Source organism: Mytilus californianus, unplaced genomic scaffold (genome assembly GCF_021869535.1).
Source record: "Mytilus californianus isolate M0D057914Y unplaced genomic scaffold, xbMytCali1.0.p SCAF_3, whole genome shotgun sequence".
Lineage (NCBI taxonomy): Eukaryota > Metazoa > Mollusca > Bivalvia > Mytilida > Mytilidae > Mytilus > Mytilus californianus.
Window position 1 is genome coordinate 113,792,145 of NW_026262679.1, and position 15,555 is coordinate 113,807,699.

The 15,555-nt window shown below is 32.5% G+C and overlaps 1 protein-coding gene across 1 annotated transcript in view; it reads left to right on the forward strand.

The window, feature by feature from the left end:
* Positions 1-1,066: 1,066 nt before the first annotated feature.
* The window catches only part of LOC127735870 (thyrotropin-releasing hormone receptor-like), a 173,206-nt gene continuing 158,717 nt past the window's right edge, over positions 1,067-15,555 (forward strand). The window contains exon 1 of the mRNA XM_052246270.1: positions 1,067-1,374. Within this exon, the coding sequence (XP_052102230.1) occupies positions 1,089-1,374 (286 nt within the window). The 5' untranslated portion in view covers positions 1,067-1,088. The remainder of the gene's footprint in view (positions 1,375-15,555) is intronic.

A 15,555-nucleotide genomic window follows, 5' to 3' on the forward strand; every position in this document is an offset into this window, starting at 1 on the left:
TAGTTTCTTCTTTGATAACTAGTACTGTTTTAAAGAACATATACAAAAAATCAAATATAAAGGTTAGATTGCTTCCTGCTGATAAAAAAATGACTGAGTTAACAAATACTGCTTTACATTAAACTGATGTGTGTGATGTACAAATTAATATGTTATGATATAATTTACAAAGCTATTTATCACAGAAATATAATCTGATATCCAATTTGTTCCGTCTCTTGCCCGATGGGATGGAACTGATGTCTTTAACTGTTCAATATTTTTGTATTGTATATTACATCAATCTACATAGTATCTGTTAGTTTTGATTATGTTTGTATGGTTGACTTTTAGAAAGAAAACATGTCAAAGCAGCTTTCTGATTCTCGGAAATTTATCATTTATGGGTTGTTTTTTTTTTTTACATGTAAAGAAAGTACTTAAAAGTTATCAGAATGTAGTAACTACGATATCATTGGAACTAAAACTATCAAGTTAAATACAAAATACATATTAGTCAGTTTGTTTCAACTTGCAGAAGTGAATATCATTTGATATTTATAGATTATCATTGGTTATCTCAACGAGATTGATTTTCTCGCTTGAGCCGGAACGGCGAAAGTGAGAAAAGCACTCGAGTTGAGATGACCAATGATAATCAGTTTATCGCTATTTTACCTATGACAACGTTGTTAATTTCATTGACAATGGCACGTGTTCCCTTAGTTTCTAGCGATAATATTTCATATTACTCGACTCCGCTGAGAAAGGAAATAATCAGTCAGCAAGATCAAAGGAAAATATCGTAAAATAGCGATAATAACAATTATAGTTAATTTGTTGTACAGTGTGTTATAAGTGTACATTTAGTTACAGAGTAATTATCAAATACATTCACTTTCTTCCTAAAGGAGAGATTTCTTCTCAATCAAGTTAGTAATCATGGCATGGAAGCATATACAAGCGAAATGAGCATTAATTGCTTGTAGCTGTGTACATTCAATTAAAAGCGTAAGTTGAATAAAATATAGTTTATTTCATTGGTTAAACTTAGCGGAAAAGGTTTTTAAAAAAGATTTAATAGATATTTGTGTTGTACCTGCAGCATCATGAACTCGACTTATTTGGAAAATGGCACGGACACCAAAATGATATCAACACCATTATACATGTACCTTTGGGTGACTTTTATGAATGTTGCTATGTTTATTACTGGTTTTTTCGGTAATACTTTAGTTATAATAGTGATTCTGAGATACAAGAATATGAAGACCATTACTAACTGCTGTTTACTGAATTTAAGTATGTCAGATCTACTTACTCTCACCATATGTCAGACTTCGGCCCTGATGGAGTTCTTTAGTCATGATAGATGGATACTTGGAGAAGCTTTATGTGAGTACTAGTAATTCATAAATACCATATATAAAGGAAATAAGAGTTGCAAGTATCAATTTCAAAATTGACGGTGGCAACTCTTAAAATATATTACTGATGTCCCGTTGCAAATCTAATGCTAACAAAAGATATTGAATATATAGGAAACGTCTACTGGGAGTGCGCAATGTTATTGCAAATGTCTTTGACAGTCGACAGTTGGCATGGCATGGCAACAACTTAATCAAAATACAAATGGCAAAAAAACATATTATATCTCATTAGAAAAGTATATTTATCATTGGTATATCCCTTTTAAACCATATATAAAAACCGAAAAAGCCTCTCTTTTGGATGAAAGCAATATCATTTGCATCTTGTTCAAAGGTAAAGAAAATTTGTGTTATTAGCTGAATTTCATGTGATGTCGGGTTCAACATTATCCATACTAGGAGCATTTCGTGACAGGTTGACAACAACTTTTCAATATAACTCGTACTCTTTGTGAACGCGGAAGCAAATTATTCATATTAGGTGAATCTAATTCGACATCGATGACTTGATTACATTTAAATAACATAACATAACATAACATATTAATGTAAAAAAGTTATTTTAAGAACAGACTGTGCAAGATCCGTATTAATATCTTCTTTATAATTTGCTTCAAACTGAATAGAGCTACAAAACTAAATTAAACACAACCAAATTTCATAATTTTAATTCATCTTTGGTTTTTGAAATGAGTTCAAGACTACAACATAACCGAAAGTTCGGTGCGGGGATCTGTGCGTACTATATATGCTGCTTGAATGATTTTTACCTTAATATAAAAGGTGGTAATTATTTACCATGCCAAAATCTCTAGAAATAACATGACCAGGGGACGATGAGCAAGATTCATCTGGAGGTTTTGATTTTACAATCTTAAGGGTAAAGGTCCTTAATGCCTTTTTGTGGTTAAAAATCTTGGATGCAATTGGTTTAGTGAGGGTTTATGGAATGGCAGGTGTAGTTTTATCTTTGAAGAGAACATGTATTGTTTTCTGCACAGATGTTTTGAAAAATAATTGCTGATATTGATTGTATCTAAATCCTTTTAAGCGAATTCTACATTAAATAAATATCTAGCTTTATATTTGAGGACCATAATTGATACACCAGTACAATATTTTGGATATCTGTGTAGGTCATATTGCTATTTAAACGGTTTTTTAACATCTGAATCCGAGATTTAAAACAGCTTGTACATATTAAATATTGAAACTGAGGAAAGATACCAATGGGGCAACCGAAAAAAACTAGAATGGACGAAAGGACTTCTAACAAAATTACAACAAAGCACAAAAATCTAAGGATTAAGATTTACGCACCCATCCAAAAATATAACCTAAGGTGCTCCGGATGTGGCACCCGTAATGTTGCTAGTGCAAGTTAAAACCCAGAAAGTTGAATTTGGTATTATCACAATAGCAATAAAAAGACGGGAATAAATCCGTTGTCATTTATGACACAGATATTCAAAATGGTTGCTGTAAACCTTTAAAAGGGATGACTTCAACTTTACCACGTGTAATCCTTGATGTTATAGCTTCCTCGTATTGAGTAATCGTCTTTCAAGAAAACATTGATGGAAAAACGCAAGTCCTGGAATATTTTATCGACTGGGAGAAATAAACTTCATAAGCGGGTGTTGCTCAAATAATTCGACACAGAAATGAAAATTTCACAATTGGAAAAATCTAAATTTCAAGTCAGTCAAGAAATAAGGTAAATCAAACTGTATCAGTGGTATCCTTTACTTTTTCTTAAGTATAAGTTCATTCGGATAGATGCATTCGACAACTTTATAATCCAGTAAATGGGTTTTATCTCTAAAGTTCAGAATTAATGCAAGCCACTTACATTTTGCTTTATAAGCTTCTATATTAACTCTGTCTTATAAGAATATATGAATAAAAAAGTCAGAAAGCAGACTTAGGGTCACTGTTGGTTCCCATAGAAATGCCAATTACGTATATATTAAAAGACATGTCTTCCGTACGTAATCAATATGTTTTCAATCCAGTATTTTGAGGATGACAGTTTCAGTGAATTAATTTTTCTCAAATCAAATATGATTTGTACCGTCCTTAAACAATATATTTGTATCTGTAATGGCAAATCTATTTCATGAAACAAAAGTTGGACTAATTCTTTCAATCTGGCATTAAGTGTAGAATGAGGAGTACTGCCGTAATTTCAAACGTATCTGCCACGTGCGTTACTCGAACTCACAATATCAGTGTTGACAGACTTGTGATACAGTGGTTAAACTAATTAGACCACTAGGGCATTTTGAATATACCTTACCTCCTATTTGCATATTTTGTTTTAGTTCAGTCAAAAGAATTGCATAAAAGATTGTATTTGTCCGTAGTATCCGATGGAAGCTTGACTTTAAAAATAATTTGGGTCGCGATGTTATGTAGATGTATTTTGATATAAAATTACAAGATATTTAAATTTATGGCATGTACCATAAAAGTAAACAATAGTGGGTTAATGGTAATGAACATCTAAAATGTTATGTTAACATGTCAGAAAACTGAAAATTTAAGGCAACAATAGTTAAACGATGTTGTAATTTCATAAAACGATATATGTACAAATCAGAGTAACAACAAAACCTGATGGTATCACATGAACTCAAAACGTAGCGAGACCGGATTTGTCGTCAGGGTATGCGTCTTTTGCAATGCATGCATCACCCGCTGTGCGAATAAGAAGCTCCTGTATAAAAGTCAGACGATCGGTATATTCAAATGACACTTCTTACAATCTTAGGTTATTTTATAAAATCTGGAAACGCATTTAATTACCTTAATTTTTTCAAAGGCAGTATGATAAATAGTTTGAAGGAGTGGAAGCCAAATGTGGTTATACATTATGGAAACAGTCTCATTTGTCAATATCCAAATCAATTATTTCATATCAAAGTTAAGAGGAATATAAAGGTTAAGCCATAAAACAGTTATAGTGCCTTCATGATTATGTCGAACAAATTACATCAATCGAATGGAACAAAAACATTGAAATGATCTTGCGAGATTTAGCATTTTATAAAAGTATTGCTTAGTGTCACTTTGCAAAGAGCATTGCAGGTCATTCCAATTTCTAATTTAAAAAGAGACATATATATCATTGCCTTCATGTTAAGATACTTTACTGGATTGAAAATGTCTTATAATCATAGAGGTTTAGGATTATATTTCTATTAATTCATACAATGTATTATGCAAATAACTTGTCCATATTTCAAAGTAAAACTCTGTTTCGGATCTTTTATCTAACACGAAATGTATTTATAAATTCTTGCAAAATTTACATTATTTTCAATTCCTTCTTTCAAATGATCATTTACGAGATACATTAAAAATTAACGAATTTTACAATAGGGTTCTCGTTATAACTTTCCAGTTATATATTGCTTAGCTTATCGAGAATATTATGTATTATGTTAGACAACTATGGCTTGTAGAAAAGGTGAAGATCCAAAAGTGTCAACTCTTAAATGCTATTTCCAAGAGGTTGCAGCCCGAAGAGAAATAACTTTTTAGGTATAAATATTTTGGATATTCACCGCTTCTTAGGTGCCACAATTGTTTTATTATACCGAACTAAAAGTGAAAGGGCCTTTCAAACCATTGAAGCTATCCGTTAAAGATACACACTCCTTGTTGTTGTTAAATATTGTCGTACGTCAGGGACTCACTTGTGTCATGGAATTTCTGGTATTTGCAAAAAGATAGATTATTTTTTTTAAATATTCATGGCCCGGAAAAGGACCGCTTGTGAGGGCTATCCGCGGCACCAGATAAATTTACAAACCTTGTTTCCTCGTTACCGATGGACTTCTAATCTGGCCATTGCCATCTGGTTTAAAAACTTTTGTGACCTCCTTTTGATGGGGGATAACTCCTGTACCAATCAAGAAGCTTTAAATGTTACTAACCGCTGAACAGTATGTTTATTCATAGCTCGGTATAGAATATAAGAGTTATTCGTCCTTCCTTGCAGTTAAATAAAAATTAATTCAACTATAACATGTCACATGATAATGTATAAACCAAAAGAATTGTTTATAAAATATGTACGGTATGATAATAACCAATATTGCCAATTAATCTCACTAATGATACCCCGCTTCAAGTATTCGTCAAACAGGAAGTTAAAGAGAACTTATTCTGAAAGCATGTTCATATGAAGCCTGATAACATAATTTTATAAATTTCTATTTTGTTGTTCCCTAGAAAAATGCGACAAAAATTTCATACATGGCCTGTATGTGTTTGTGTCATATATAAGTATTTGATAAACAGGACGTTATGAGCAATTATTCTGAATCAAATAATAATCACAAAGTATAGCATGCTAATATGAACCCTAATAACAAATTTCAGAAACCTATTGTTTATCATTTCACACATGGCGTTATGTTTAAAACATAGAAATATTGCGTAAACAGAAAATTGTTGAACGATGCATCTGAAACAGGTCACGTGGTATAACAAGCTCACATGAAGCCTGGTAACAAATTTCAGGAAACACTGATTCGTAGTTTCTGAGAAAAATGGGAAGGTAATTTCATTGAAAAAAAAAACGGACGGACAGACAAGATAAAACATCATATCTCCCCTCCTTCGTAGAGTGGGTAGAATGACCGTTTAGGTCTTAAATTATTTACTTGTGAAGGATATTCCAGAAATCGGGTCGTGCACACTGAGATCTGTGTGATACAGTTATAATACATTGTACATAGATCCGTTATTGTTGTGGTTTTTTTTTTTAAATTTCAAATTACCTTTTTCGAACTTCCTGTAAAAAAAATGTTATTCCGGAAACATTGTTCTATGTAATCAGTATGATACGTTTTTAATTATTTCCTTCCTATCTATATTTATACCTGTTTTCATAGACAAATTCACAAGTAAATATAAACACTCACACACGAACACACACACGCAAAAAAATATTCAAGCACATCCACTTCCGGTAGCATCATTAAAGTTGTTAAGTTCTTTGCTTAAATTTTCAATTGGATATACTTTCAGTCCTTTACATCTTTAAAACAAAGAGTTTTAAAAATGCTGCTGAGATAATAAATTAACTGCTAGACTGTGACATAACTAATTTGTTACAAAAACTAAGATGTTACATGAGAAATGCTTTAGTTATCATACACAGCTGCTATCTATTTACACTTGTTTTAGAGATAGAATCGCGACAATATCATCCAAATTGAATGCATTTCCTTGGTTTTCATATCACAAACATTAAAAGATACTTTCAGATGTGAATATTAAGTTAAAGTGACAGTGTTTCCAATAAAATTTTACCAGTCTCTTTATAGTTCTTTGAAATATATGTTTTTGATGCCAGCATATGTATTTGTTTAAAAATAACAGACAAAACAAAATGTGCTCCTCTAAAAAAAATCATGTGTGTTTGTGATTGTGTTGTTACTAAAATCGATATCTAAGATAAACAGCATACTCATTATAGTTTACTGATTGCTGGTACTTATTCATATGTACTTAAATTTGTATTTTCCACTATTGACGTTGGTTGTTTCTAATGAAATAGACCACTCATTGCTTGAAAATACCATTAAAGGACACATTTCTGTCATTGAATACTGTATGAATATTAAGATTGTCACACTAATGTCAAGTGAAGTCATGTAAAAAGTAAAATAACAAAAATACCAAACCCTAAGCACAATTCGAAACGGAATGTCCTTTATCAAATGGCAAAATCAAAAGCTCAAACACATCAAACGAATGGAAAACAATTGTCATATTCCTGACTTGGTACTGGCATTTCCTTATGTAGAAAAGGGTGGATTAAACCCGGAGCACTTGAGATCACCCCCAGTTTTTGGTGGGGTTCGTGTTCCTTAGTCTTTGGTTTTCTATGTTGTGTCATCTGTACTATTATTTGTCTGTTTGTCTTTTTATTTTTGGCCATGGCTTTGTCAGTTTGTATTCGATCTATGAGTTTGACTGTCCCTCTGGTATCTTTCGTCCGTCTTTCAAAACTAGTTTTATAGCTAGCTCAACCACTCACTTGTATGACAGTCGTATATAATTCCATTATATTGTCAGCTTCTTCCTTTGTCTAGTCCTTTTTCGATGTTTCGCCAATATCTATCAGACAATAAATTTGATTGATACAAACACATGTAAATATGTGTCTAGGGAAATTTTACTTTTCACAGAGTGGGATTTGTTCAACAAATGTTTATTTCAAAGAACAGAAGATAGAATTTGTGAATCTAAATAATCATATATGATGTTGTTTGATTACCAATGTCCGGTTTCTTTCATAGAGTCACCTTTGACGTCTTGTAATGTGTGTTGTGTTTGTCATTTTTGTATTTTTCGATATTGCCTATATTGTCGCAGGCTGGCCATTCATGGTATTGTGCAGTTGTTATTTAGTTCTCAACTTGGCGATAACCAAAAAATAGTTATAAACCCATAGATAGCAACATACCGTCTTCAACAATAGAAGGCATAGTCTATGAAATAAACCTATCTCTCAATCATATTGAGTTTTAAACAATTTTTTCTATGAATTAAATTAACAGTAACAATTAAAGATCTGTATTCAAGTTTCCAAATAGCAAATAACATTAAGATATGAAATAAGACCAGTACTGATCAAGTTTCTGACTAATAGGAGATTAACGGACCACTTACATGTATATATTCCCTTGAATTGAATATAACAAATAGTGTAGGTTCTCTTAGATACCAAAAAGAAGACATAAATCACTATTTGAAAGTGATCAAAATAGAAATATAGAAATATCAAACAACTACGATTAAGACAGTAGCGCTGGGTATTGTTTCTTAATACATATCTACGTATGTGCACTTGATATATGTAATGTAAAGACAGAAACGAACTAATGAACCGATTTCAGTCTCAACACAACATCATTTTTCTTCGAATATACTTAGACCATGGCATATTCCTAAAACCGTTTCAAAGAACAGTGTCAAGTGCTAAACGCATTCAGTACACGTAATCAAAATAAAAAAGGAATGCAAAAATGTTACACACATCAGTAATGCAAAATGATCAATTTACAATGCAATTATTAAATATATTTGTTGTTTTCTAATCGTAGGATATATGCTATTGTCACTGTAATTATCTATCTATGTCTAATGGAACATTTCTTAAACTTACAACATAATTATTTGCTGGTTCCGTTAATGATTTTTTTGGTAAAGACTAGATAATCATTTTATTTCACACAATTCTATTACTTGATACAAGGATGGTAGGAACAGTGAAATTTATATACTTTACTTCCGCAGTGCTTTTATTGAAATATAAGTGGATCTGTGATGAGATGATTAAAGCTGTACTTGTTCTCCCTATAAATATCTGTGCACGTTTCGGCAATAATGTTTATCGGTAGGTTGTAGGTATTCTAATGGGTACCAATTGTACCACTTTTATAACAGATTTGATTTGTATTGTTATGAATTACAATGTATGGCCAAACTTAGTAAAATTTGTCTTAATTTCGTTCAATTGTTAAATATTAGTAACACTTATCGAAGATATTTTTGCTTTAAATTATCAAGATTTTTTCGAGTTATATTGCAGAATTCAACCCATGCAAATTGACTTTAAAGACATCTAATATACGATAACATTAATATATAAATAATATATTGATGTTTGATTCCTATTGGTAATTTTCCTTTTTGGCTGTTCTTTAAAAATAATTTAGAAACGGGATAGCACATCCTATTTTTTTTTTCTGCAAAACACTCATCAGTGACGCACGGATAAAAATAAAGAACAAAGGCAAACTAAAAAAGGAAGTGGGAAAGCATTAAGAACCATTAATCCTTAACTTAATATTCCTTTGAATAAATATAGTCTGAAAGGTTATCAATTTTACATCGCAGTATGATTTTTGAATATTGTCTATATCTGCGCTAAGATGTTCCTACATCCTGCAGATACTTAAATGTTTGCATTGCATATAATTATGCCTTTCTCAGCTTGCTGATGAAGCCTTTACTCTTAATTCGTGTACTGATTGAAATTGAGGTCTGGGAGTACATGGGTTATTTTATTAGTTGTAATGTGGCTTCGGGCGGGAATGGAGGGCTATGAGTACTCCAAGATCGGTTTTGAGTTTGTGGAAAATACTGATCAAAAGCCTGTCAACTAATTTTTACATTTTGTTTTTAATTCGTGTTGATAAAACCCCGTCCCCATTGGGGAGAGCGTTGATTGCTCGCAAATATGTTAAATGGCGCCACATTCGTTCTTTTTCTGTTCAAAGGCCAGAACCTGTGATCCAGTGGTTTTCGTTCAGTTGATTTCTTATACGCTTGCTTTTGTTCATTGGTGTATTATAAATAAGATCTTTGGTTTTTCTTTTTACAAAGGTTTCAATTTAGTCATTCCGCGGTCTTTTATTGCTTACTATGCGGTATGGGTTTTGCTCATTGTTGAACGCTGCTCTGAGGCGACCTGCCATTGTTCACGTATTTGTTCGTCGGTCTTTACAGAAAGTTGTCTTGTTAATAACCCTACCATATCTCCCTAATTGTAATTGCTGTTTATATTATGGGTATGTAATAATCAAAATGGAAGCATTTCGTTTTCTTTTCAGTCGTTTCTTTCGTAATCGTTTTGTTCTTTGTATCCGTTGTTTGCTTAAATTTCACTGATTTAGTATCTAAATATCTCGAACCATCGCAAGTCGCGTTTGAAAAGCTATTATCCATAAATTGAAAGATGATCTAGATGTTATAACGTGATGTCATATGTCTTATAACATATTTCAATCCTAAATTGTATCATAACCCCAAATATGAATCTATTCAAATGTCAACATTCATAATAAAATATTGGATAACGACAGGCTTAAATTAACGGAAAGTTCGTCTTATAATTTACAACATAATTATTACATAATAAGAATGTAGAATGCTTGTCAAATATGAGCCCCCATCTAAAAAAAAAGCTTCTTTAAAAAACTTAATTCGACAGTACCAATAAGTCCATTAATTTTGATCCTCTACCGGCACAATTACCTAAAAAATAATTACAGTAAGACAAATCAAATTTCATTTCAAGCCTTCTAACAAAGTTTATCTAAGGATAACTGAATCATTTTGCATTTTCATCTACTTGTTACAGTAAAATAATGAGCTGTGTTGTATTTGTAGCATTAGGAGAGGAATTACTCAATAGTACCTGTAAGTATAGGCAAAACAAGTCTATGAAATACGATAAAAAAACGAGATAAACATTTTCTATAATCCTTTCCTTGAAAGTGGCCAATTCGTTTTCGATGACCTAGTTATAAAGCCGTTTATAGTAGCAAATAAGTCTTCGATGGCGATCTAGCAAGCTAGCCCCTTCCAGTAGCCGATAAGTTTTTGTTGATGATGAAGAAAGCTGTTCTATTACAGCAGCCGATAAGTCATTCATGAGTGGTGATCTAGCAAGCAAGCCTCTAAGCATAGCTGATAAGTCTTCTGTGACGATAAACCAATCTAGATCTTTATAAATGCATGAAATTAATGGAATGTTTATTTCATGTACTAGCTCTGGGTCGATACCACTGCTGGTGGACTGTTTGTCCTCGCGAGTATCATCTGCTCAGTAGTGATAGCTTCTGTACTGACATGATTTATACTATATACCTATTTAAAATACCCCATTCATAAATGACTAAATTATCAAAGACTGACGTTCAAACTCCCGCGGGCAAAATTGACGTTAGAATGCTGTTAAAGTCCGTCCTCTTTGTTCACATAAATCCTACTGTTTGACGTATTTACTCATCCGTGGGTTTCCTGATAAAGGTAACGAGTTTCGGACGCACGAAATCTATAAAGTGTTTATTTCATTTACAAAATCCAAGTGACTTCGGTGCTACCTTTTGAGAGACTTATCTTACTGTGTTGCTATCTATCAATCTCTTTATTCAAGTCGGTGATGATATTTTCAACATTTTTTTTTTTATTTGTGTAAAAAAATCCTTGAAAATTATATTCAGCGTAAATCTAAATGACAGTGATATAAACATGTAATTCTCGAAATCATGGTACTTAATATAGGCTTGAAAAAGATAGACTGATGTTACTAGATTAAAACTCATAAATCGAAGCAAACAGACAACGCCATGGCTGAATACGAACAAATGACCAAAAGACAAACAACCTTCTACAAAACAGTTAAAAAAACAAAGACGGAGCAACACATAACAAAACGGGAAAGATTTCAGATGCTCCAGTTTTGTGAGTAGACCCACATTCTTTCTGTTCCTGTCCCAGGTCCTCAACCTGTATTCTAGTTGTTTTCGTTCAATGCCTTTCTGTCATACTTACTTTGTTCATTGTAGTAGTTTAGATAAGGCCTTAGTGTTTTTCTTTTTAATTGTTTCACATTTTGTAATAACGCAGCATTTTATAATTACTATACGGTGTGGGTTTGGTCATTTTTTTAAAGCTGTATAGCTGCTACCTGTCATTGTTCACATATGTGTGCTTTGGTCGTTGGGGAAAGTTGTTAAATTCATATTCATACCATTTTCATTCACTTTCATTGATGCTTTATATCATGACAGAACAACATGCAAAATGGAAGTCTTCCTTTTTCTTCTTAATTCTTTTACCTTCAATTGTTTAATTCGTAAATTCTTGTTTTTTTATCTCCGTTGTTTTTTTTTTTTTTTGGTTTTTTTGGTTTTTTTTGTTTTTTTTTGTTTTTTGTTTTTAGTTTTTGATTAATTGAAGTTTGTCTTATTTACATAAATGTTTAGAATATATAAATATCTATGAAAAGCAAGAATTGATTGTTATGAAAAACAATTAAAATGACACATTTACAAAATTTGTCTATTCTTCAAAATTTGAAAGCTAATGTAGATTAATATAGATCTTATAAAACTATTTAATTTCTAAATTACATCATAACCCCAAATATAAATGTAGTACTTTGTCAAAATTCTTAATTAAATATTGGATGACGATGGACTTTGATAAACGGGAAATTCGTCTTATAATTAACAACAACATTATTACATAATAAGTATGTAGGATGCTTGTCAAATTTCAGCCATCATCTAAAAAAGAAGAAACCTTCTTTAAACAACTAAATTCGACAATATCGAATACGTCCATTAATTTTGATTCTATACCGACGCAGCTATCTCAACAATTAATTAAGACATATTTAATTTCATTTCAAGCCTTCAAACAAAGTTAATTAAGGATAACTGAATCATTTCGTGTTTTCATCTCTTCGTTACAGTAAAATAATGAGCTTTGACGTATCTGTAGCATTCGGAGAGGAATTACTCAATAGTAGCTGTATCTACAGTCGAAAATTCTATAAAAAACGAAGAAAGACGAATTAAACAAAAGAAAGATACTTGTTTTATAATCCTTTTCCTGAAAGTAGCCAATACGTTTTCTGTGATGACCTTGTAGTATAGCCGTATACAGTAGCAAATAAGTCTTCGGTAGCGATCTAGCAATCTACCCTCTTCCAGTAGCCGATAATTTGTCGGTAATGATGTAGTAAGCTATTCTATTACAGCAGCCGATAAGTCTTCAGTGGCTAGCCTCTCAGAATAGCCGTTAAGTCTTATATGATGACATACCAACCTAGACTCTCATAAATGCCAGAAATTGTTTATTTCATTCACTAGCACTTGGTTGATACCGCTGCTGGTGGACTGTTAGTCCTCGAGAGTATCATCAGCTCAGTAGTCAGTTCCTCGGTATTGACATGATTTATACCATATAAATAAAGGCAACGTAGTATATTCAAAAGGCATAAATCGATTCAGAGTAAACAAATCCGGGTTACAAACTAAAACCGAGGTAACACATCAACTATGAGAGGAAATCAAAGGAACAACAGAAACACTGAAGTGCAACAAAAACAAACGCCAACATACATAGAAACGAACTATTTGATAACAGCTGCCTTATTCCTGACTTGGTACAGAGCATTTTAAGAAAAACTGGTGGGTTGAACCTGGTTTTTATGGCTAGCCAAACCTCCTGCTTATATGGCAATGTTAAAATATATATCGCTAAAATGACAACCCTACGTGACAGTAATACAGCACAAAAACACGCAAGAACACTCATCACAGAGATATGCACAAATAAATAATATAATAGTTGCTACAACATGTAAACCGTAGAATAACAACGAACATCTTCCATTAACAACAGACAGGACAGGACATCACAAACAGTGACGCATTTTTGTAACGAATACATAATCTTGAAATTTATACAATTATTTTCACAATACAAGTCCAAACAATTATCATGATAATGACGGTATTGAAAGGCTATCTTCAATGAATGCTGTGACAACGTCATAATTATTTGGACAAACATAATACTTTATCCATGAAAAATGGAAATTAACTCGACTATACTGAAAAATAGGACAAATGTGAAATGTATCGAAAGTACAGAATTCTAACCACAAACGATAAGAAATATAACAAATTATTCAAACCGAAACCACAACAGAAACATAAATACATGAATGTTGAATGTATAAAATACCGAGACACGTCGTATAGCAATGCGAATTCACACTCGGCAAAACAGTCATATTCGGGAATAGGTCACGTTCGGTACTTAGCAGACAAACGACATAGGTATTAAACCACAATCTAAGACGTGGTAAAAATGTCATTAGTTAGTTTAGACACAGACACATCGTATAGATCAACTAATTCGTGCTTGTGTCCATAAAATTTACGGAGTGTCATTTTTTATCTTTCCTCCTCATAACTCTGTTGGAGCAGTTTCTGCGTAAGGAGCACGCTCCTGTATATGAAGTCCGTATAGTGTGAACATGCACGAGCATAACGTATCAAATGAGATATGTAAATACCATACGACGGAGCAGAGGGTATATTACTGCTGAGAAATGGGAAATTGATAATTTGGAAGTTGAAATCATCCTGTTTGTCATAGATTTTAGTGTGAAGTCGTCCATCTGTGTCAATATTGAGGAAAAGTTCAAGGTATGAAGCAGTCCTTCTTGTATCAGTCGTATCCTTAATTTCAAGTTCACCGGGATATATGAGATGCAAGTACTGACTGAAATATGGGTTATTCAGTGATAGGACATCATCAGTATATCTGAAAGTAAAATTAAAGAATTTTGCAATGTGCTTTTTCTTTTTGTCTTTTATAAGGTTCTGAATGAATTCAGCTTCATACGAGTACAAAAACAAGTCGGCCAGAAAGGGTGCACAATTAATACCCATTGGAATACAGACCGTCTGTTGAAATATCAATCCTCCAAACTCAACAAATATATTGTCGATTAAAAAGTTCAGTATTTTGATGATATCAACTTCAGTGTATTTTCTGATAGAATCAGTGTGGTTCTACACAAAATAAGAATTATTATAACTCAAAACAAGAAATGTATATATACGCCTCCCATTTTTATAGAAAAAGCTCTGTTTAATAAGATAGTGAAGTCGATCTTTCAATTGAGCATGAGGAATAGTAGTGTAAAGCGTAGAAAAATCAAAGGTCGTAATGTTGCTGCAAAATTGCAGAGATTGTGATCAAAAATTTAGCAGTAGAATTATGCAAGGTGCTTTTTCTTTTTGTCTTTTAGAAGGTTCTGAATGAATTCTGCTTCATACGAGTACAAAAACAAATCGTCCAGAAGGGGTGCACAATTATCCAATTGTGCACCCCTTCTGGCCGTATTAATCAATCCATCAATATGTTGGAAATACAACTTCAAAATACTGATGGATTCAGTCGAGGATTATGTCAGGCAATGGGCTAAACGCGAGAAAGAAGACGTATATACATCTTTCCGAATGGATTAAGGCTGTGAGGTCGTTGATACAAATCCGAATTAAGAAACTACATGGGCCTATCAATACCCACGCTACGACATTTTTTAAAAACCCAAATGTAGCAAAACACTTGTCCTACCTCCATGACAAATATGTTGTTATCCCCGCAGATAAAGCCCCAAACAACATAGTGTTTGTGTGTAAATATCATTACATAAAGTGCTTGATAAATGAATTAGGTATTGACAATTCACTTGAAAACTCAACATATACCCTCACGACACTTACCAAAGAGGAAATCCTGGATAATCATA